Genomic DNA, 24,842 nt, shown 5'->3' with positions numbered 1-24,842 from the left:
ACTTTCTAAAATTTTTCATAGCATATTGACCTTTATATCCACACCATAAAGCGCAAACTCGCGCAAAAGAAAATTTGTCAGACTTCGAGTGCACTTTCGCGATTTTTTGCGCGAGAAATTTGTACTTTACATTAAAGACATAGAGTTTAATATGCTATAAAATATTTCAGAAATTCGCTTCGATTGGCTGCCAATGTGAATCAACTCGTAGAATCGTCTCAAAGTACACGATGAGTTTGATTACAATTTATTTTGAAATACATAATAATAAAAAGTTAATAATTTATTCTTTATTAATTTACACTTTTGATATACTTAGGTACATTATAATAAGTAGTAAACAAATTATTCATTAATTTATTTAGTTCTATCTCTTTTTGTTCTATACAATCTTCTCTTCAAGCAGCGCAGACGGTCCCGTCGAACGTCAGATCTAATTGAACCTCGTCCGATTTAAGATCCGATACGATTTCACGTAACCTGTAAAAGTGAAATGAATATTTAACAAAACTTTGAAAATGGTTTACCCGTCTTCGGACTTCGTCTGCGATGGCGTTTGCTGGCGCGCGTGCTGTGCTTGTTTGGAGTGTTTTTTTTTGTTAAGAGTGGCTGGTTTTTGTGTTAGTTGGTGTTTTTTGGTGGTGGAACTGACTGGGAAGCGCTCTAAAGGGGCGCCGCGCGTATGTCGGCGGGCGCCGGCGCAGACGGAGTCCATACTTGTATAAATTCAATAACTTGAAAATATCACAAACTTGACATTGGCTAATCAGAGTAAAGCCAGATTTAAAGAAAGAATGCTACCCGTCTTCAGGCGAAGAACTTCCTATACATTTCGGCCTCAAAATTGTCTGCCTGAAATCTTGACTTTGACTTAGATTTTGACTACATAACCCACCGCGCTAGCTGCGGGGTTTGGTGTAGATCGTATCACTCATGGACTCAAGTCTCTCGTTTAAGGCCTCAACGAAGTCTGCCTGCAATCTTGACTTTGACTTTGATTTTGTCTAGATAACTCACCGCGCTAGCTGCGAGGGTGTGATGTAGATCATATATTCACTCATGGACTCAAAGCTCTGGTTTTAAGGCCTCAAAGAAGTATTTTTTTTGTTCAGATACAAGTAAGACCTTGAACGCAATCTCACCCCTAGTGGTAAGTGATGATGCAGTCTAAGATGGAAGCGGGCTAACCTGGAAGGTGTATGGCAGTTTTCATTAAACCCATACTCCTTTAGTTTCTACACGGCATCGTACCGGAACGCTTAATCGCTTGGCGACACGGCTTTGCCAATAGGATGGTAACTAGCCGAAGCCTCCCACCAGACTTTCGGACAGTCTGCCTGCAATGTTGACTTTGACTTTGATTTTGACTACATAACTCACCGCGCTAGCTGCGAGGGTGTGACGTAGATCGTATCATTGCTCATTGACTCGGGCGCTGGAAACTTGATGGTGCCGATGTCCACAGACCGGTCAGTCAAAGCCTGCAAACAAAAAAGTAATTAAATAAATAATAGAGTATTTTATAAAAAAAAAAAGATTCCGACGAATTGAGAACCTCCTCCTTTTTTAGAAGTCGGTTAAAAAGTGTCTTAGTATGGTCTTGGACTGTAGTCATAAACATAGTGGTAGTTTATATTTTAAAGAGAATAATTCAAAAAAAAATTCAAAAGAAAAATAAAACCGACCTCAAAAACCACAAACAATAAAAAGTAAAAAATAATTTCTAGTTTCTTTTATTATGCTCGCTCGACTTCATACACACATTACACGTGTAGAAACCAAATTTATTTTTTACTTTTTAGTGTTTGTGGTTTTTGAGGTCGGTTTTATTTTTCTTTTGAAATTCTCTTTAAAATATAAACTACTGCTATATTTTATTACTACAGTCCAAGACCTTATTTGATGCTAAGGTGATAATAAACTACCAAAAAAATTGGTTGTCTGTAAAGTCGGTTTACTGACGATAGTTGAACGTGACAACAAAGGCCGATTGTGCTTCTTTGTCGCTCGATCCGCGCTCTCGCTTGCACTTCAAGCCTTTGGAACGCCTCAGAGCGAGGTAACGCCGCATGAGTCATGTTTTTTCGTGCGTGCAGCCGGCTCTATCGAATTATAAGACGATGTCACGTCAAAATTAACAAAAAAATAATTTGATAGACTTACAGCAGTGAGCTCGGGCGCCGGGAACTCGGTGAAGTCCGCCTCAATGCACCGCCAGGGTCTGTGGATGGACACCAGGCTCCGCACCTCCGCCTGCAGCGCTGACAACCGCTCCTGCCAACACGAAGCGGTCAAGCGCGACTCGTCCATACCATCGTACAAGATATAACACTTTTAGATAGATAGATAGATAAAACCTTTCATCATCATCATCATCATCATCAGCCTGTGGACATCCACTGTTGGACATAGGCCTTCCCTAAAGAGCGCCACTTCCCGCCAGCTGCTTTATATCGTCGGTCCATCGTGCTGGAGGGCGTCCTACACTACGCTTGCTTAAACGCGGTCTCCACTCAAGGACTTTCCAGCTAGATAAAACCTTGCACACAAAAACATGAAAAGGAACACAACACAAAAGGAAGAAACAGAAAAAAAAGAAGTTTTATGTGTACCACTGCGAGTTAATAACGGACAGCGCAATCTATCTATTAATTAAATAAACTAATTATTTCGAGAACACGTTTTAATTTTTGCCCCGAAAATCGTAAGCAATCGGGATGGGGACGCCCCGCACACCCACACAGCGTCCGTGCTAACCCAGTGCGGGCGAGTAAACCCTTCTTAAGGGCGCCTTCAAATTTGCCGCAAAGTGCCGCACGGAGGCAGCGCTGCGGCCACGCTGCTTTGTAAATAAAAACCTGCGCTGCATCGATCGCAATTATATGGATTTTCAAAAAATTTCGCGACAAAACACACACGCACACACAGCACACACAGCGTCTCGAACGTATAAAAATTCAAAATTCAAAAGATTTTTATTCAATTCGACTTTTACAAGTTCTTTTGAATCGTCAAAAGCATCTACCACTGGTTCGGAAGGCCTTTCCTACCGAGAACAACCAGCAAGAAACTCGGCGGTTGCTCTTTTCAAAGATTTGATATACAATATTAAAGTACCTCTAACTTGTGCCGCGTTTCTCGCTGCTTTTGCTTATGTAGCTCCAACGCTTTGCCGTACTTGGCGGGGTCTTCTGGGAACTTCACCAGACCCGAGCGGGCCACGAACAGCGTCCACTCCTGCACACCAAAAACATATTGTATTTCAAACTAGTTGCTGCCCGCGCGGATTTAGGTTTTTAAAAAATCCCGTAGGAACTCTTTGATTTTTCGGGATAAAATTTGTCTATGTCAGTTTCCAGGATGCAAGCTACATTTGTAATTCTGTACCTTTCTTATAAATCCCATCCAAAATCAAAAAGTTTCCACGGGATTCCTAAAAAACCAATCCGCTTAACCGATTTGTATGAAATTTGGTACCAAGGTAGCTTGCGTCCCTGTGATTGAGATAGGCATTTTATCCCGGAAAATTAAACGGTTCCCACGGGATCTTTAAAAAACTAAATCCACGCGGGCGAAGCCGTGGGCATCCTCTAGTTTACAATGTTTCCTGGCTAGGTCTGTAGCGAATGTACTCACAGTCTGCAGCTTGGCTAGCTGCACTTCCAGCGCTGCAGCGGCTTGGCGGCGATGCTTGGCGGCGGGGGCGGCTGGATGGTGCAGCGGCCGCAGCGCTCGAAGCGCTGCACGCTCCGCTTTAGCGCACGCCGCCACTCGCGCCACGCGCTCCCTTTCCACGGTCCTGGCAAAAATAAACAACCATTTTACCACCGAACCGCAAGACGTCGGGCGAGTTTCCATCCTTATGTCGTTGACATTCCATCTACACGCACGAAACGTTTTGCGTCTTCATTCTTCATACGCATGGCTAAGGTTTGGAATACTCTTCCGCGATCTGTGTTTCCTACCAATTGCAATCCGGGTATCTTTAAAACGAATATGCACCTTCTAGGTAAACGCACCACATCATCACTTTCCATCAGGTGTGATTGTGGTCAAGCGCTTACCTAAAATGAATAAAATAAAAAAAACTCTTATTATAATAAAAACCAGCCAAGTGAGAGTCAGACTCGCGCACCGAGGGTGCTCGGGTATTTTTTCCGTCATTTTGCACGAGAAATCAACAACTGTTATGCATAAAAATAAATCCTGAAGCCTCAATAGCTCAACACGTATAGGAGCGGACAGAAATCCGAAAGGTCGGCGGTTCAAACCCCATCCGTTGCACTATTGTCGTACCCACTCCTAGCACAAGCTTAACGCTTAGTTGGAGGGGAAAGGGGAATGTTAGTCAAAAACTGTTTTAGTATGTAATTGTACAGGTAAAGCCCCTTCATATCCTACTTGGTAAAGTTATCTTACTCTAAAAACTTAAAATACTAATCATTATTATTTGTTCATGAACACATAGGTACATACATACATACATACATACACAACATGGCATAGGTACGATGTACCTATTTGAATGGTGTGTTGAGGAGTAATTTTTTTCTATTATCACGGAAACCTTGCTGCTGGACCTCGCTGGACCCGCGAAAACGCCGCTTTAAGCTACTCACCAGCTAAGCACTTTGAGCTGATGCTGCAGAGCCTCGTTCACCTCCCCAGCCATGATGCCTGGCGTCACCTTCGCCGGCGTCTCTTCTAAAACACACGGACAATCTGTATTGTTATCTCATTCTCACATTACAAGGGAGACAGAGACGGAATGCTAGCCGTGTAAAAATGTAAAATTACACAAATATACTACACTAGTTGATGCCTGCGACTTCGGTTTTTTAAATCCTGTCGGGACTCTTCGATTTTCCGGGATAAAAATTGGATAAAAGGAATTGCCTATGTCAATTTCCGGGACGCAAGCTACCTCTGAACCGAATTTCATATAAATCGGTTAAACGGATGGACCTTTAAGGATCCCGTGGGAACTCTTTGATTTTCCCTTCCCCGGGATGTAAGCTAATTCTGTACCAAAAACCATAATCTGTTAAAACTGTTGGGCCGTGAAAAGCTAGCAGACAGACAGACAAACAGACACTCTTTCGCATTAATAATATTAGTATGGATTCTTAGTATTATTTGTAAAATTAGTTCGAATATTAGACAAATGTTTAGTTTAGATTTTTTTTTTTATTAAGAGTTATTAAGTTATTTATAGTAAATGGATTAATAATTATTTTTAGTTATGTACTCAAATTAGAACATTATGTATAAAATGGAACCGGGTTATATACACAATCCATCATGCAAACAACATTTAGGAAAAAAAAGTTAAACAAAGCAAATTAGTTATTTCTCAAAAAATAATTGGAAAAATCGTAACACCAATTGATTTAGCGTTCAGGTACGATGCGTGATGCCGCGTTGAAACGAAGTAGGGGTATAATATAGGCTAATTATACTAACCCTATATCTACTAACCACATTATTTATTTTGTATTGTATTTGTATTTTGCATATTGCATCCTATAGTTACCGTCCGAAACTTCTGGCTTCACGGAAGACCAGCGCTGTGCCTGCGTTCCCGACACAGGCGCAGCAAATGCTGAGTGGAGTCCATTTTGGCACCACACACCTCGCGTCCCATTTTATATTTTATTTATTTTAAGTTATTGTTGGTACCAAATAAACAGTTTTTCTTTCTTTCTTTCTTTCTAATGGCAGACCCAGCGGCGTGCAGTGGGTGTGGATCCCAGGAAGCAGAATTCTTTTTTATATATTACCCTAAACTCCTTTTAACATAAAAACATCCTAAGCCGTACCAAACAATAGTCGTTTCTGCCTAAAATAAAGCAAAATCTCTACAAGTGTAAATTAAAAATTTACAAACCCGACAAGTGAAGGTTACAGTAACTAGAAAAGAGCTGATAACTTTTAAACGGCTCCACCGATTTCCTTGGATTATAGCTAAGAACACTCTCGATCAAGCCACCTTTCAAACAAAAAAAAAACTAAATTAAAATCGGTTCAATAGTTTAGGAGCTACGATGCCACAGACAGATACACAGATACACACGTCAAACTTATAACACCTCTCTTTTTGGGTCGGGGGTTAAAAAGTGGCAACACTGCGCAACATGGATGAGGTAGAAGGAACTGATTGTTTGAAAGCGCGAAAATAATAAATTAACAATTTTTAACCTTTATTATTTTATTACAATCAAATACGTATTTAAATTAAGGGCAAAAAAATTAATAGATTTAATACTTTAAAAAGCATTTAGCAGACCCCTTCCATAATCCTAAGTTTGCTTTCATCTTAGGCTGAGATCCATACAGCGTACTTTGACTTTGCACAGATTTAAGCTTCAGTTAAAACGAGACAGCTTTATATCAGCAGTATAGCGCTGTCTCGTTTTAACAGTATCTTAAGTCTAAGCAAAGTCTAAGTGCGCTCTATAGCCTTAGTGTAAAGTGTAAGTAATAGAGCCTCAATGGCTCAAAGGTTGAGGAGGGGACTGAATTCCGAAAGGTCGGCGGTTCAAACCCCACCCGATGCACTATTGTCGTACCCACTCCTGGCACAAGCTTTACGCTTAGTTGGAGGGGAAAGGGGAGTATTAGTCATGATTAGCATGGCTAATATTCTTTATTAAAAAAAAGTAAAGGAGGACTTTCGAGTTAAACGTTTGCGTAGTATTCAAGTGTGGAGAACGTCAATCGGTCTAGACGAACGCTTGGCGAATATCATAGCTGATGAGAAGCAATGATAATGTCTAGATCGTTACGCGCGTGCCTAGAACATCAACATGATGAAATCTAGGTTTCAACGCTCTCGCCTAGAAGATCATTATGATAAAGCCTAGGTTGGAACGCGTTTGTCTAGAAGATGAACATGATATCCCATAGGGATGTCCAGTAATGTGGTAGTGTCTGACATATATCAGAGAAACTCTGTTTAAATAATTAAAAAAAAAATGTAGTAGTGTCAGTGAGACGGCACAGTAGGTATGCAAACTGCGTTCCTGTCTCCCCGTCATGGCGTCACGACACGCAGACGGCTCCGCTGTTTTAGTGGGTATTCTGGTCTGCCAGTGAGTCCCACGTATCCCCTTCTCTCCCCGCAAGCAGCGTGGTATCTGCCCTGCTCCCGGGTGGGATGCGTAAAAGCATTTCCCAGCGTTAAACAAAAATTGGTTGTCTGTAAAGTCGGTTTACTGACGATAGTTGAACGTGACAACAAAGGCCGATTATGCTTCTTTGTCGCTCGTTCCGCGCTCTCGCTTGCACTTCAAGCCTTACATGGAACGCCTCAGAGCGAGGTAACGCCGCATGAGGCATGTTTTTTCGTGCGCGCAGCCGGCTCTATCGAATTATAAGACGTTGTCACGTCAAAATGTGGTAGTGTCAGTGAGACGGCACAGCAGTATGCAAACTGCGTTCCTGTGTCTCCTCGTCATGGCGTCACGTCACGCAGACGGCTCCGCTGTTTTAGTGGGTATTCTGGTCTGCCAGTGAGTCCCACGTACCCCCTTCTCTCCCCGCAAGCAGCGTGGTATCTGCCCTGCTTCCGGGTGGGATGCGTAAAAGCATTTCCCAGCGTTAAAAAAAAAATTGGTTATCTGTAAAGTCGGTTTACTGACGATAGTTGAACGTGACAACAAAGGCCGATTATGCTTCTTTGTCGCTCGTTCCGCGCTCTCGCTTGCACTTCAAGTCTTACATGGAACGCCTCAGAGCGAGGTAACGCCGCATGAGTCATGTTTTTTCGTGCGTGCAGCCGGCTCTATCGAATTATAAGACGTTGTCACGTCAAAAAGAAGATGAACATGATGAAGGTTGTACACGCTCGCCTAAGAAGATCATTATGCTAAAGTCTAGGTTAAAACGCGCTTGCCTAGAAGATAATATAGAAATAATAGAACACGACTGCAAAATAATCGTAAAACACAAACATGCTGAACCAAAATGGATGCAACATTGACTATTGTATAGCTTACGCGGCGCAGGCGGCGGCGTCGCTGTCACCACCGCTAAACAAACGCAAACGCAGTTAATTAAGGGGCATGAGACGGGCCTGCCCGCGAAATTCAAATTTAATTTGGTTTTTCTAATACGACGACGTATTCTAGTATCGACTATTCTCACAAATTAGTCGATACTAGAATTAATTTCTTAAACTGGACCCTTTCAAGTAAAGATTTTTGTATAAACCTGTGAGGATGATACTGCCATTGTCGCAAGCAAAATACCATAAGCCTACTTTGTCGTATTAGTTTACAAATTGCGAAAAACCAAATTAAATTTGAATTTCGCGGGCAGGCCCGTCGCATCCACCTTAATATATATAGGTCGGTTTTGTAGACAAAATCCTGAATTATTTTAATGGCTTAGTACAATGAGATAAAGAAGTGTCTAGACGGCCACAAGCGGTCGTTTAATAGTCAAAAATATCCCGCCACAGGTTTTTTTTAACTTTTAATATTTGTCACCTACTTAACGTAAATTATTAATGTTCCTATTATTTTATTATGATATTAGCTAGATTTTTAATTTAGATTTAGATTTCACTATTGTATAGCTATACAAATAAAAATTTAATGAAATAGATAATTAATAATTAGTAATTTGTAAAAAAAACAAGTCGTAAGCTGCTTTCAAAAAAAAAATATTATTATTATATAGGCATATTCGCCAACCGAATAATTAAAAAAAATAAAGATAAAAAAAATACATTCTGCAGACTTGCGTTGCGCCATAAGAATGGGCCACGCGGCTTGCACCTTCTTAAAAAATGTTTATAAAACATTTTTGAGGAAATAGAAAGTACGTTGCTCCGCAATCGACTACCTAAGTATGATAAAATGCAGAAAACAAAAACTAAGCTTTTAAAAACCACCTAAAACAGCTGTTATTCTTGAAACAAAACCAAAAACCGTCCAAGTGCGAGTTAGACTCGCGCACTGAGTCCCGTACTCGGGTATTCTTTCCAACATTTTGCACGATAAATCGAAAACTATTGTACATAAAAATAAATAAAAATCTGTTTTAGAATGTACAAGTAAAGCCCTTTCATATGATACCCCACTTGGTATAGTTATCTTACTTTGAAAATTGAAACACATTTTAATTTTTTTTTTTAATGATGTAACTACAAATTCGCGGCTTTCAGATTTATTCCTGTACTTGTGCTATAAGACCTACCTACCTGCCAAATTTCATAATTCTAGGTCAACGGGAAGTACCCTATAGATTTTCTTGGCAGACACGACGGACGGACAGACAGACAGACAACAAAGTGATCCTATAAGGGTTCCGTTTTTCCTTTTGAGATACGGAACCCTAAAAATTGATTAAAGATTAATCATTTATTATGTATTGAATAGTATATTAGGATAGTAAGTGATACGACAACCATGCAGTTAGAACACGTATACGAAGAGCTTACGTATGTACGCGTCGCGCGCTGCGGCCGGTGACGTCATCGCTGCACACACACATACATTATTGCATATAATTTATTTTATATATATGTATATATAGTTTTATTTTAATTTATTATTATCTACAATCACAATTCCAAAAAATCACGGTAGCATTTATTAAACCTATAGAATGTACAGGGCATTTTAATTACATTCAGTGCCACAAAAACCACAGTCGGTTTTACAGTTTTCCTGACTAGCTGAAAAAGGGCACCTTTACTGCCTAAAATCAATGAGCGAAAATCGTTTTTGCTTACTCAGAGAAGTTGTTTATGTTACAAGGGGCCAATGTGATATTTTGTTGCTCGAGGGCGTTATTTTGTATCCTGAGCGTTGATTTTGTTTTCACGTGGCCATGTGTATGTCAAAGCTTTTGAATCCCTCACTACACTCAGGATTCTAACTTAGAATCGCGAACGGATAAGGCACTTACAATAACAAGTGTAAATTAATTTATAACACCCCCCACAAGTGAAGGTTACAGTAACTAGAAAAGAGCTGATAACTTTCAAACGGCTGAACAGATTTCCTTGGATGATAGCTAAGAACACTCGATCAAGCCACATTCCAAACAAAAAAAACTAAATTAAAATCGGTTCATTAGTATAGGAGCTACGATGCCACAGACAGATACACACGTCAAACTTATAACACCCCTCTTTTTGGGTCGCGGGTTAAAAACGAACATGCTACCTTGTTGAACGAATAACTGATACCGATTTATAAAAGCAAAATTGGATGAGGACTTCGTCTGTGGTGGCGTTTGCTGGCGCGCGTGTTGTGACTTTTTGGCACTTTTTGGAGTGTTTTTTTTGTTAAAACTGACTGGAAAGCGCTCTAAGGGGGTGCCGTGCGTATGTCGGCGAGCGCCGGCACAGACGGGGTCCATACTTGTATAATTTAGCTAACTTGTTACAAATAACTACAAACTTGACATTGGCTAATCATTGTAAAAGCCAGACGAGAGAGAGAAATTGGATGAAGATAATGAATTTGTTGAACTTACCATGGTGAGTGCCTCTCTTGGCGTACAGTTTCAGCTTATCTCTGAGTGCGCCTCGCTCACTCTCCAACGAGTCTATATCTTGTTGGAGATGGTCCATTGTCTCCTCGAACTCTTTCTCTTTTCTACAACATAACACGTCGGTATATCATCAAACTAATATTAAAAGAATTACTTACTACTAGAAGATGCCCGCGGCTTCAGTCGAGTGGATTTAGGTTTTTCGAAATCTCGCGGGAACTCTTTGATTTTCCGGGATAAAGTAGCCCATGTGCTAATCCAGGATATTATCTATCTCCATTCCAAATATCAGCCAAATTCGTCTAGTAGTTTTTGCGTGAAGGAGTAACAAATTTATATATACACACACACATACACACAAACTTTCGTGTGATAGTGTGATTTACTGTTTAAGTGTGTTAGAATTACTGTTTTAGAATGTACAGGTAAAGCTCTTTCATATGATACCCTACTTGGTATAGTTATCTTACTTTGAAAATTGAAACACATTTTCATTTTTTTTTCTGTGATGTAACCACAAATCACGGTTTTCAGATTTATCCCTAAACTTGTGCTATAAGCTATAAGACCTACCTGTCTGCCAAATTTCATGATTCTAAGTCATCGGGAGGTACCCTATACGTTTTCTTGACAGACACGACGGACAGACAGACAACAAATGATCCTATAAGTGTGTTGTTTCGGATTGACTATGCTGTATAGGCCCTGTAATATGTAGGTTGCTTATACGTTAAATTAAACAAAAGGTGATGCACAATTTATGTAGGTTAGATTAAGAAATATCAATTAAACAATAGAACGTAAGATTTCGAGATAATTACTGTTTAGTCCCTTAAGAGTCGATCTTAAGGCTCCACAGAATAAAGACGTCTACCACAACGCAGTCCTCCATCTTTTAATCCAACAAAAAAAAAAATTTTTTCATGGCGACCCTGCCAGGACTGGCGATACTGGCCGCTACAGTGTCACCTGATGGGTTGGCGAGCGCGGAGCTCCACCTGGGATGAGCCCTAGGGCTCGAAAAAATATTGAAGAGGTCAGGGGCAACGTCCTAAGGGCGTCTCCTGTGAGGCTCGGACCACGGCGAAGGAAAAACGGATCCTATAAGGGTTCCGTTATTCCTTTTAAGATACGGAACTCTAAAAAGACCCCCATACCTCTTCAGTTGGTTGAGCGCGTCGTCCAGCCGCCTCTGTAGTGTCTGCGACCGTAGTTCCGAGTCCCGCACCGTAGCAGACAACTTTTTCTCACCCAGTTCCCGTCGAATTTGCATCTCTGATAATTCCTCTTGTTTAGCCTGACAATACATAAGATAAACATACATAGATTAAAATTCTAGTGATAAAACTTCATCATCATCATGATCAACCCATTTCCGCCCCACTACTGAGTACGGGTCTCCTCTCAGAATGAGAAGGGTTTAGGCCATAGTCTGCCACGCTGGCCCAATGCGGGTTGGCAGACTTCACACACCTTTGAGAACAGGGAGAACTCTCAGGCATGCAGGTTTCCTCGCGATGTTTTCCTTCACCGTTAAAGCAAGTGATATTTAATTGCTTAAAACGTACATAACTGAAAAGTTAGTGGTGCGTGCCCGGGATCGAACCCCCGACCTCCGATTAGTAGGCGGACGTTCTTACCACTAGGCTATCACAGCTTTTTAAGACAGAAGATAAAACTTCCTTCACACTAATTTACAAATTAGTGTGTGGACTTCGTCTGTGTTGGTGTTAGCTGGCGGGCGTGCTCTGCCTTATTGGAGTGTTTTTTTTTAATATAAAAAAAAATATATAAAAAAATCTTATACTGTGGTTGTACCTTGAGTAGTTTCCTCAGTTCCTTGATATCTGCTTCCTTGTTCTCTAGCCGTATAGTGAGGGTCTTCGTTTCTTCCAGCTGCTTTTTCACCAGCTGAGCGCGCACCACTATTGGTGGTATGGGCTGCAAGTAACAAAAGTATCACTAAAAACCGGACAAGTGCGAGTCCGACTCGCGCACCGAGGGTTCCGTACATTTTGCACGATAAATCAAAAACTATTATGCATAAAAATAAATGAAAATCTGTTTTACAGGTTAAGCCCTTTCATATGATACCCCACTTGGTATAGTTAACTTTGAAAATTAAAACACACTATATCTTTTTTTTGTGATGTAATCACAAATTCACGGTTTTCAGATTTTTTCCTTTACTTGTGCTATAAGACCTACCTACCTGTCTTTCATGATTATAGGTCGACGGGAAGTACCCTATAGGTTTTCTTGACAGACACGAGAGACGGACAGATAGACAGACAACAAAGTGATCCTATAAGGGTTCCGTTTTTCCTTTTGAGGAACCCTAAAAACGGGACAAGTGCGAGTTGAAATCGCGTGAAGAAGTTCCGTATGATGAATTTGTAAGTTTTTACGCATATTGACACATTTACCATGTATTTTACGACCATGGGATAGAAGATGGCGTTAGTTCCGATTTTGGCGACTTGCCGTAAGATCTTTGACCCACTGTAATGATATCCCACGTATAAGCTAAAGATTGTAAATAGGGGTCTAGGCTCCCAATATGATTTGTCCCATTAGGTGTCGAGACCCTTTGTCCGTGGAGTCCTAGCTATAAGGCTTTTTAGGGAAATATCAAAAGGGTTAATAAACATCACAGGAGACCGAAGAGCTGGCAGTTACCTCGGACAAAGAATTAGTCTAGCCATCCAAAGGGGAAACGCTGCCAGTATCTTTGGAACCTTGCCTAAAGGGACTTCTTTTAATAATTTATTTTAGTTATTATATTATATTTTTTAAGGTTTTCAGTTTTAGGTTCATTGTTTTAATAATATAGATTTTAGATGTTCTGAAATTAAATAATAGCTAATAGGAATACTTACATGTACCATAAGACAACACTCACCTTTTCGCTAGCGACGTTGGTTAAGGACATGACGTCATACTCTTTGTCTTGCGTGAAGACAGCCAGTTTGTTGACATCGGAGGCGACCGTGGATAGCGCGTGTTTGATTGTCTTTACCGCGCCGTGGTCATCCTGGAGACAACACTAGTATGTAACCTGATGATATGGTAAACTCAATACACAAATCTATGACATAATATATAAAAAGATTTTTTCTAATTCAAAATATTTTTATTCAATTAGACTTTTACAAGTACTTTTGAATCGTCAAGAGCATCTACCACTGGTTCGGAATACCTTTCCTACCGAGAAGAACCAGCAAGAAACTCGGCGGTTGCTCTTTTCAAAGATTTGATTTACAATATTATGATATTTATACAAGTGATTGAAGTTCCGCGCATTGCTAGAGCGAGCTGCAGGTCAAACCCACGCTCTTTTACCATTTACATAATCTTCAATTGTATAATATGCTTTTCTCAGGAGCATAGTTTTAATAGATTTTTTAAACTTGTGTAAAGGCAAGTCCAAAATTAATTGAGAAATTTTGTTGTAAAAGATTATACCCATTCCCACAAATAATTTTTGGACCTTCCTGAAGCGGAGCGTAGGAGTCGCAAGTTTTGTCCTGACTGACTGTCTGATGTATCAACGCACAGCCTAAACGGCTGGGGTCAGATACTTTTTTGGCAGTATGTTATGCTAGCCGATGCCCGCGACTTCGTATAATTTCTGAAGACAAATTTTTGAATATTATACTAGAGCTCAGCTACGAGCGTAGCGAGCGCGAATTTTATCCGACAGTCTCATAAAGGTCAATAGATATTTCCATCAGTGCTGACCTGTTGGTAAGTCTTGTCGATGGCAGCACTCCATATAGCGGCGAGGGCCTGCAGCGGGAGGGGCGCGCCCTCGCCCCTCTCGCCAGCCGTGGCGGCGCACGCGCAGGCCGCACGAGCCGCCAGAGACGTGGCGCGGGCGGCGCGCCATAATGCTATGGCACTGTCTCCGCGGAGACGTTCCACCAACTGAAAACAAGACCGAGTTCAAGAACTATATTTTCATATCTCTTTGATATTTAATCGACAACAAATTGAGACCTTTTGGTGAGGGAAAAATGGACCTTATCTCCTTGTAATAGAGTGCAGTATCACTTGCATATTACTGGGTTACGCATGTAGTCGCACGGAGCAAACGTCTTCGCACGCTTTTCAGCAACTTGTATGCAATATTACACCATCAGAGTAAAATGAACCTTCTCTCCTTGTAATACAGTTAAGTATCACCTGCATATTGGAGGTAGCCATCTTCGCACGGTTTTCAGTTGCTCCTGCAGCGATGAGCAACTTTTCTATATGTAAATAACACTGTCAGAGTAAAATGGACCTTGTCTCTTTGTAATAGAGTATTATTACACCTGCATACACACAGTCAAAGTAAAATAGACCTTATATCCCTATGTAATAGAGTTCAATATCACCTGCATATCGATGGGTAACGCGTGTAGTTGCACGCCGGGGGGTAGTCGTCTTCGGACGCCCTTCAGCTGCTGTTGCAGCGACGAGCAACTTGTCTGAATGGCTTCGTGAAGTTGGTTCAATTCGTGAGGTTGATCCGATTGCTTAAAATTAAAAAAAAATATTACAGGCTTTAAAATTAAAAAAAATATATAAGGGTATCTATATCTATACTAATAAATAAAATTGAAGTGTCTGTGCGTAATTTCGAAATAACTGCCTCATATTAAGCTCATATGGTTATTTGAACTGTGCCATAACTGAATCACACGGTTTTAAAATTTTTGTCTGTCTGTGTGTTTGAACGGGCTAATCTTCTGAACGGCTGGACTTGTTTTGACGAGACTTTCACAGACAAGTAGAGGATTAGCCAAGGAGTACTGCGCCAGGGATGTTGTGTCAGCAAGTTACCTGTGTAGCGTGCGAGAGAGCGGACGCGTCCGCCGAGAGCGCGCGCGACAAGGCGTCGATGGCCGCGCATGCGTGCAGCAGCACTTCCCGCGCGCACCCCGCGCCCTCCACCGCGCCCATACTCAGCGCGGACCACATGGCGGACAGGTACGACCAGCAACGCTCCATGCCTGATGGGTTATGATACCATTACAATCTTATCAAGATGGTTCAATGACCCTATAGAAGTATTCTGGGAATATACGAAGTATTCCGGAAAACGTTTTGCGTCTTCATTTTTCATACGCATGGCTAAGGTTTGGAATATTCTTCCGAGATCTGTGTTTCCTACCAATTACAATCCGGGTATCTTTAAAACAAGAGTGAATAGGCACCTTCTAGCTAGGAAAACGCGTCCCATCTTAGACCACATCATCACTTTCCATCAGGTGTGATTATGGTCAAGCGCTTACCTATTGTGAATAATAAAAAAAAAAATACTACGTGACAGGTTGAAATGGCAATCAGGAAGGGAACGAGAACCTCATACTCCGATCGCCATCTCAACCTGCCGCGAACTATAGAACTAGGCATTTGTAAGGCTTCACCCCGACATTCGCGAAAAGGTTATTGATATAGACTTATAGAGGATGGAGCTGACATGACCATGGGGTCACTTACCGTCAAGAGAGCAGTTCTCATCCAGCTCGTTGGTCTTCAGGAGTTGCGCCGCCGCGTCCAAGGCACGCTCCTGCTGTGCCGCATCGGGCAGCGCTGATGCTGCACGCAGCAACAGCTCCGGGGTACAGGTCTCGAGGGCTCCACTCCACATACACACCATGCACTAGGGACACAAAAGTAAATATGACGTCATTTGACATTTCTATAGACTTTCTAAATATTTTTTTTTTAATTGCGGGACTGGCAGGATTCGAACCTACGTTTTCTGGGATTTGCGGCCAATGCCCTGACCGCTAGGCCACGCTTCGCTTTGCTACCAGTGCCAAAATTCGAGATACGTATGTTCCAATCAGTACTGAAGCGACCGTTAACGCCATCTAGTAGCGACACTTGGCATCGCATTGGCATTAGAGCCCACTAGGGCCATAAGCCAGGATGACGGGCCCTAGGCGGTGAAATCCCGGCTAAAAGATCGCCACCAGGGTGCAAAGTTGCCCTGCGCCTCACCCGGGTAAGGTGGCCATACCAGGCCTCGAGGCCCGTACCCCCGCTTGGCCGTTCCGGCCAAACGGAGAGGACCCGCACTCTCTACTTTGCACTTACCTGTATCATCTGCAGTTGGTACTCCAGTTGGCAGCGGAAGCTGTACTGCACTGCGGTGTGAGTCTTCATGATGGACTCCTTGTCCCACACGTTCACGGCAGGGAACCTTAAATGCCGTTACATATTACTGGAGATCGGATTAGGGTTCTGTACCTCAAAAAGAAAAATGGAACCCTTATAGGATCACTTTGTTGTCTGTCTGTCTGTCAAGAAAACCTATAGGGCACTTCCCGTTGACCTAGAGTCATGAAAGGCAGGTAGGTAGGTCTTATAGCACAAGTAAAGGAAAAAGTCCGAAAACCGTGAATTTGTGGTTACATTGCAAAAAAAAATGTGTAAATGAACAAATATAACTGTATTTTCAATTTTCAAAGTAAAGGTAACTGTACCAAGTGGGGTATCATATGAAAGGGCTTTACCTGTATATTCTAAAACAGATTTTTATTTATTTTTATGCATAATAGTTTTTGATTTATCGTGCAAAATACCCGGCAAATGACTCTTGCACTTGGCCGGTTAATTTTATTCTATGATTTATCGCGCATTTATTGTGAAACAGGTGAAAACTTACTTTTCTCGAATTTGTCCCAATATGATTTCAGCCTTAGTGTTCAAACGTTGCAGAAGCAGAATAAACATGATTGCGTCATGATCACCTGGAATCAAAAAAACTTTTAACAATAACTATATTTTTAACATTTGTTGTTCATTTCAAAAATCTTTACAGTCCTAAGACTATCTAGTTCTACTAATATTAGATTTCTCTTTATAAAAAGAAAAAACCCGAAACCGCAAGTCCAGGGTTTTCGGTCGAAGAGTGACTGAAAACCCTGGATTGTTGACCTGGGCAGCCAGTACTAGCTCCAAACCCAAACTTGAAGATCGATTGAGCGGATAGAAGCAGTTCTGCTGGTGAGGATAGTCCAGCTGTGGAGTACTGACCGTTGGGAGCCATGAAGTGGTCAGGCAAGCAGGCAGCCAGCATGTCTGCCCTCGCTCGAGCCTGCGCCAGCTCCAAGGCCCGAAGTTGAAGGTCGATGGAGCGAGTGGAAGCCCTGGACTGCTGCACCAGGGAGCCAAGTTCAGCAGGAGGTGAGGATCGAGCACCAGTTTCTGGGTTCACTTCTTCGGTGGGTGCTGGTGAACCTGATGAAAGGAAATGTAAATTGACAGAAATATATATATGTTTTATATTTTTAATGCAATATTCGGCCATCAGTTTACATATTATGTTTAACTAGAGGATGCCCGCGACTTCATCCGCATGGATGTAGGTTTTTGAAGATCTCATGGGAAGTGTTTGGTTTTCGGGGATAAAAAGTTATCTAAGTCAATAACACGGATACAAGCTACTTCGGTACAAAATTTCATACAAATCGGTTGAGCGGATGGGTCTTTAGGAATCCCGCGGGAACGCTTTGATTTTCCGGGATAAAAAGTAGCCTATGTCCGTCCCCGGGATATAAGCTAACCCTGTACCGAATTTCGTCAGAATCAGTTAAACTTTTGGGCCGTGAAAAGATAGCAGACAGACACACAGACACACTTTCGCATTTATAATATTAGTATGGATCTTGAAGTAATTACGTTCAGTGTGCCTAGTGGGAGATTTTTAACCTATTCGATCGCGTAAAAGTTAACAGCGCCATCTAGTGACAAGAAGATGGCGCTGTTTCAATTCCATACAAAACGCAGTTAACTTTTACGCGATCAAATAGGTTAAAAATCTCCCACTAGGCACACAGTAATTCAGAAGTTATAAAGCTCTGACAGATGGACGGATAGACAAGTGCAATTTCACTCAAGTAGACTCAAGAGTGACTGTTTGATCTATCAATGCACAGCTCAAACTACTGGACGGATCGGGTTGAATTTGGCATGCAGATAGCTATTATGATGTAGAGATCTACTAAGAAAGGATTTTTCAAAATTTAACCCCTAAAGGGTTATAGGGGTTTGATGCTTGTGTAGTCCACGCGGACGAAGTCATAGGCATAAGCTAGTCGGAGTATAAAGCAGGGTTCATACCTTGTTTGGATTCTAGCTGCACCCTCATTTCGTTGTACTGCTCAGTCATCTTCTGCACCAGCTCTCGGAACTTGACTATGGTGCAGTCTCTGTCCATTATCGTCTCTTGCGCAGCCTCGCGCTCTCGTACCGCCTGACAAGTTTAATTTTTTCAAGCGTTAATTTATCAATAGTGATTCTGCGCGCAACTAAATTTTATACTCATGATCAACCCATTTCCGCCCCACTACTGAGTACGGGTCTCCTCTCAGAATGAGAAGGGTTCAGGCCATAGTCTGCCACTCTGGCCCAATGCGGATTGGCAGACTTCACACACCTTTGAGAACATGTAGAACTCTCAGGCATGCAGGTTTCCTCACGATGTTTTCCTTCACCGTTAAAGCAAGTGATATTTAATTGCTTAAAACGCACATAACTGAAAAGTTAGTGGTGCGTGCCCGGGATCGAACCCCCGACCTCCGATTAGGAGGCGGACGTTCTAACCACGAGGCTATCACAGCTAGTTATTTAATTTTATACTATTAGCATCTTATCATATTAGCATGACACGGGTCTGCTCACGAAATTCAAATTTAATTTGGTTTTTCGAAATTCGTAAACTAATACGACAAAGTAGGTTTATGGCATTTTAATTGCGCCAATATCATCTCCACAGGTTTATATAAAAATCTTTACTTGAAAGGGTCCAGTTTAAGAAATTACTAATTAGTTATACTATCGGCTAATTTGTGAGTGACTCATGTCAAACTCATTATTTTGACTAATTTCTTAAACTGAACACTTTCAAGTAAAGATTTTTATGTAATCCTGTGAAGATGATACTGCCATTGTCGGAATTAGAATGCCATAAGCCTAATTTGTCGTATTAGTTTAACACCATTGTGAAACACCAATTTAAATTTGAATTTCGCGGGCAGACCCGTGTCATGCACCTTAAACCTCGTTCCTTCTAAAGGTAATCTCAAAACCCTCACCTCTCTGGTGGCCGCGTGTGCCATCTCCAACTCCTCGCGAAGGTCCATCTCCAGTTCGCGATTGGACTCCACTAGCTGTTCGTGGACCTCTTGTAACGCCTCTAGCTCTTGAACGTCCTGCTTCAACTGTTCCACCTGGAATTTTATATTTAAATGAAAAGTGGGCTCTACACGGGCTTTCGCGGCACGAACGGCCGCAAAAGCCCGCGACAGCTGCGAATCACGAGTGTAGATGTTGTTCACGCCTTTCCCCGATCAGTGTCGGTTTTTGGTCCGCGACAAAGGGTTTCGTCCATAGTCACGAACAAGACTGTGAAGATTTGCGAGTGTGGAGGGACACAGTTCACGCGTGGACCGCGGGATACATTCATGGCGTGAAATAATGGCGCGACTCCACGTGCGAGTGTAGAGCTGGCTTAGTATTTTTATATTACACCTGTTTTCAAACATTTTGTAACATAAAATGTTTGGTCTCAAACAATGACATTTTTAGTGCTTATTTGTCTAGAATAGAATAGAATAGAATTAGCTTTGTTTGTAGATCCAGCACATAATATAAAACACAATAAACATAATAATGACGCCGTATAAGTAAATGTACAAATAAAAAATGTTGCAAGATCAAGAAATGGGTAACCAAGCTAGATTTTTAGATCTGTGTTTTTAATTTTTTTTTAAATACCTAAGTTCCCGATTTTTTTTTACTGTTAAAAGTTACATTTACTGGCAGCACTGAGCACAGCAAATACCAGCTGTTGGAGAAACAGAGTTAAAATGTAGGAATAACTAACCTGATCTTCAAGTCCCATCTTCTTTTCGGCAAGTTGTTCCACCATTTCTTCAGCGCCAAGAGCGGCGTCAACCTGGGAATTTAAGAGGAAAATACTTTGCGTCAGGCTGGGCCAGGTTCATCCGTAGTTTATTCAGAATTCGTAGATCATTTAAGAATACCCGCTTAGTTTGTTGTGGGCTCTTCTCAGACTTGAGCGCGTTTGGAACCCTCGTAGCTTTAGTTTTAAGTTTACGTAATTAATTATCACCACTTTATCATGTTTCATATCTAAACAAGTGTAAATTAAAAATTTATAACACCCCAGACAAGTAAAGGTTACAGTAACTAGAAAAGACCGAAAATACCTGAAAACTTTCAAACGGCTGAACTGATTTTCTTGGACTATTCCGCGCCTACGATCTAAAGTATCGAGTTTTCCAAAACATCATTTTCAAATAAATAATTATGTATTTAGGCAACGTCCATCTTGACAGCTTGACATTTGTCAATTGACATAATATTATGAACCTAACGGTTATCTAACCTTCTTTTCTACAAGAAAACTTGAAAAGAGCTGATAACTCTTAAACGGCTGAACCAATTTTTTTGGATTATAGCTAAGAACACTTTCGATCAAGCCACCTTTCAAACAAAAAAAAAAGTAAATTAAAATCGGTTCATTCGTTTAGGCGCTACGATGCCACAGACAGATACACAGATACACAGATACACACGTCAAACTTATAACACCCCTCTTTTTGGGTCGGGGGTTAAAAAGCGGGCAAATAAAAGGTGTAATAGTACCTATTTTGAATAAATGATTTTGATTTTGACCTCAACACAGTGTTATAAGAGTTATTTTGATATTGCGTGGTAACTGCTTTTATTTCAAAATTACGAGTATATCAGTGACTATACAGCCGGCGCTCAGCCGTTCATTTTGCAAACACGGCCTTAACAAAAAAAGCTACAACAATTCGATTTAATTTAAAATTCTACCTGGACCAGAAATAGAGTGAATTTCTAGGTCCAGGAATCCCTAAGAAAGAAATGGAAAAAGAAATCCTGGACCTAAGGGATTCCTTAGGTCCAGGATTTCTTTCTTAGGGATTCCTGGACCTAGAAATTCACTCTATTTCTCGAATTACCTGTTCCCGGAGATCAGCGACTTGCGCTTCTAACTCCTCAACTCGGGCGGAGAGCTTCTCCTTGGTGCGGCTCAACTCGGCAATTTCTGACCTGTACTGTTCCAGATCCTGCAAAAGTTATATCGTTGTTTATGAAAAGTTCAATGTTTAAGGCAAACACATTTATTTAAATTCACATTCTTTTATTAAATTTACATTAACTTTTGAAAACCTTTCTTTTTTCTTTTTTGCAGACATTACTCTCCCCTTTAAACGGCGGCTTCCCTTCTATATACTTTTACTCCTCCACTCCGCTACACTTAACTAAACAATACAAGCTGCCCCCGGGCCTCACCTTCTGCATCTTCTGCATGGTTTATCATGAAGCCAAGTTGCACAGACATTACTCTCCCCTTTACATTGCTGCGACTTCCCTTCTAGACACTTCTCCTCTACTCCGCTACACTTAAGTAAACAACACAAGCTGTTCCCGCACTTAAAGAGTTCCCTCCTCACCTTCTGCATGGCTTATCGTGCACTGCCAAGTTGCACAGACATTACTCTCCCCTTTACATTGCTGCAACTTCCCTTCTAGATACTTCTCCTCCACTCCGCTACACTTAACTAAACAACGCAAGCTGCACCCAGTCAGGAAGAGTTCCCGCTCATCTTCTGCATCTTCTGCATGGCTGCCAAGTTGCCCAGACATTTCTCTCCCCTTTACTTTGCTGCGACTTCCCTTCTAGATACGTCTCCTCCACTCCGCTACACTTAACTAAACAACACAAGCTGCACCCGGTCAGGAAGAGTTCCCGCTCACTTTCAGCATCTTCTGCATGGCTTATCTTACGCTGCCAAGTTGCACAGACATTACTCTCCCCTTTACATTGCTGCGGCTTTTCTTCTCGACATTTCTTCTTCTCCACTCCGCTACGCTTAACTAAACAACACAAGCTGCCCCCGCGCTTAAAAGGTTCCCTCCTCACCTTCTGCATCTTCTGCATGGCGTGCTTGTCGTGCGCAGACAGGTCGCGCAGACGCACGAGCGTGTCGCGCAGGCGCACGTTCTGCTGCTGCAGCTGGCGGACTTCGTAGCCGGTGGCGCCGCCATCGCCGGCTGCGTACGGGTGCTCTGGTCAGACAGGCCCACGCTGTATGTACTAAGCATGCGAGTCTCCCACGTCAGTCAGTCAGAGTCGAACTACACGGGTATGTTTTTATAATTTTTATGGTAGTGTTTTTTACCTACACTTCAACAGAGTAATTTTTAAATACGTATCAAGAATTGTGAAACTCGCAGGATTCGAACCTGCGTCTTCTAGGTTTGTGCCCGATGTTTTGACCACTAAGCCACGGTACCGCTTCTTACCAGTGACGAAAGTGATATGTATGTTCACCCAGTACTGAATCGTCTGTTGATGCCATCTAGTAGATTCGATAGCTGCAAAATGTCGCTACTATATGGTATTAACAGTCGCATCAGTACTGAGTGAACATATAACTACATATCACTCGTCTCTGGCAGTAAGCGATAGCGTGGCATAGCGGTCAGAGCGTCGGGCGCAAACCCAAAAGACCAAGAACCAAGTTCGAATCCTGCCGGTTTCGCAATTTTTGATATGTATTCAAAAATTACTCGGGTGTCGATGAATTACAGGATCAGCGGGTCGATTGCGAAAAACTGCATCAATCATTATTACAATCTCACTTGTTGTGATTTGCTGAACTTATGTTGTTCTTGTTGCAGCAATGCATTGTAGCCAATAGTGAGCAAGCGTCAACCAATCAGAGGTGATTGCGATCGTGATAGTGTCATTATACCGTAATCGAGCAGCTTAAGGACGTCAAAGTGTCCGTGAGAATAATATTCGCTATTGGGGGCCTGTATTTTTATACCTGTATTTGTTATTTAGTTTCTACTTTAACTACTACTTTACTATCTGAATATTAACTTTTTTTTAATTTTCAGCCTTAAAATGCCAAAGAAAGCCAAATCAATAGAGAGGAAGCGCCAAAAAGTAATAATTCAAATCAAACTTAACGAGTTCTTAGGTTAATTTTCGAAAAAAGAGTTTATCAAATCGTCAAGGGAGACTTTAACACTAAGCACAAACACAAAACATGCAAAAAAACGTTAAAAATTAATGCACATTCGATGCAAGTTAAAAAAAAACATATTTTAATTTTCTAAACTGGAACATAAAATGTATGAAGCAAATAGAAAATCAATGTAAATAGTTCAAATGTATACAAAAATTACAAACAAATAAAATGATGATCATGATTTAAAAAATATAATACGCAAACAAAACGATATTATACAATTTACTATACGTACATGCTTTAGCTGTTTGTTAATTTCTACGAAGAAGAAAAAATGTATCATACAAGTGTAAATTAAAAATTTATAACACCGCCGACCAGTGAAGGTTACAGTAACTAGAAAAGAGCTGATAACTTTCAAACGGCTGAACCGATTTTCTTGGATTATAGCTAAGAACACTCTCGATCAAGCCACCTTTCAAACAAAAAAAACAAAATTAAAATCGGTTCATTAGTTTAGGAGCTACGATTCCACAGACAGATATACAGATACAAACGTCAAACCTATAACACCCCTCTTTTTGGGTCGGGGGTTAAAATAGAATATACGGAAATATATACTTAGATAAAAGTATTATGAAAAAGAAACAAAATATAATCAAAAATTAAGATATAAAACAAAATAATATTGTCTGCATGTGCGAAAAAGCAGACTAAAAATTTCACATTACAAGCAACAGTAATATCATCACAATAGTTTTATGTTGCAAGTGAACAAAGTAGAAAATTAAAGTCGATGCGCCAATTGTAATAGCCGAGCCGCAGGCGAACGTTTTCAATTTAAAAAAATCAGATACATGCTAGCCCTTGTCACCTGGTGGTAAGTGATGATGCAGTCTAAGATGGAAGCGGGTTAAGCTGGAAGGGGTGTGGCAGTTTTTATTAAACCCTTTGCTTTCTTACGGCATGATACGCCGCCGTGGCAATAAGCGCCGAGTTTAGTTTTCAATGCACACGTGCAGAATGTTTGATTTCAATACATTTGTAAGTAAAAACTATGAAATATCACCATGTCTCCACTACTACGTTTTTAGAGTTCCGTAATCCATCCCCGAAGGGTGCTAACTTGCAGTGTTGCACATAGAATGCCTTCCTATGTGCAATACTGCAAGTTAATTACGGACAACGCCATCTATGATGTGATTTAGTTAACTAATTACTCGTTCGATTTCTCATTTGAACACATTTTTTTTTTTGTGATGTAACCACAAAATACGGTTGTCAGATTTTGTCCTTTACTTG

General features: G+C 41.1%; 1 protein-coding gene across 11 annotated transcripts in view; it reads right to left on the bottom strand.

Annotated features, from left to right (window-relative positions):
- Window positions 1-334: 334 nt before the first annotated feature.
- LOC123878801 (dynactin subunit 1) overlaps window positions 335-24,842 on the bottom strand; it is a 40,821-nt gene continuing 16,313 nt past the window's right edge. For 6 of the 11 annotated variants that reach the window (XM_045926126.1, XM_045926125.1, XM_045926128.1 and 3 more), the window contains 24 exons: window positions 22,484-22,629; window positions 21,519-21,626; window positions 20,390-20,461; window positions 19,599-19,733; window positions 18,625-18,757; window positions 17,539-17,742; window positions 17,168-17,252; window positions 16,597-16,702; window positions 15,994-16,156; window positions 15,334-15,503; window positions 14,886-15,026; window positions 14,248-14,433; window positions 13,409-13,540; window positions 12,325-12,447; window positions 11,664-11,803; window positions 10,489-10,610; window positions 9,446-9,484; window positions 7,998-8,030; window positions 4,620-4,704; window positions 3,637-3,799; window positions 3,118-3,237; window positions 2,164-2,274; window positions 1,381-1,481; window positions 335-480 (listed from right to left, as the gene is read on the bottom strand). In XM_045926126.1, the coding sequence (XP_045782082.1) occupies window positions 399-480; window positions 1,381-1,481; window positions 2,164-2,274; window positions 3,118-3,237; window positions 3,637-3,799; window positions 4,620-4,704; window positions 7,998-8,030; window positions 9,446-9,484; window positions 10,489-10,610; window positions 11,664-11,803; window positions 12,325-12,447; window positions 13,409-13,540; window positions 14,248-14,433; window positions 14,886-15,026; window positions 15,334-15,503; window positions 15,994-16,156; window positions 16,597-16,702; window positions 17,168-17,252; window positions 17,539-17,742; window positions 18,625-18,757; window positions 19,599-19,733; window positions 20,390-20,461; window positions 21,519-21,626; window positions 22,484-22,629 (2,900 nt within the window). In that variant the 3' untranslated portion in view covers window positions 335-398. Of the gene's footprint in view, window positions 481-1,380; window positions 1,482-2,163; window positions 2,275-3,117; window positions 3,238-3,636; window positions 3,800-4,619; window positions 4,705-7,997; window positions 8,031-9,445; window positions 9,485-10,488; window positions 10,611-11,663; window positions 11,804-12,324; window positions 12,448-13,408; window positions 13,541-14,247; window positions 14,434-14,885; window positions 15,027-15,333; window positions 15,504-15,993; window positions 16,157-16,596; window positions 16,703-17,167; window positions 17,253-17,538; window positions 17,743-18,624; window positions 18,758-19,598; window positions 19,734-20,389; window positions 20,462-21,518; window positions 21,627-22,483; window positions 22,630-23,835; window positions 23,859-24,842 lie in introns of all 11 variants that reach the window. The other 5 variants (XM_045926127.1, XM_045926132.1, XM_045926133.1 and 2 more) reach the window with 4 other exon arrangements.

The sequence above is a fragment of the Maniola jurtina genome, chromosome 26, assembly GCF_905333055.1.
Source record: "Maniola jurtina chromosome 26, ilManJurt1.1, whole genome shotgun sequence".
Lineage (NCBI taxonomy): Eukaryota > Metazoa > Arthropoda > Insecta > Lepidoptera > Nymphalidae > Maniola > Maniola jurtina.
Note: the sequence above shows the minus strand (reverse complement) of the source record. Positions and strands in the feature narration are given on the sequence as shown.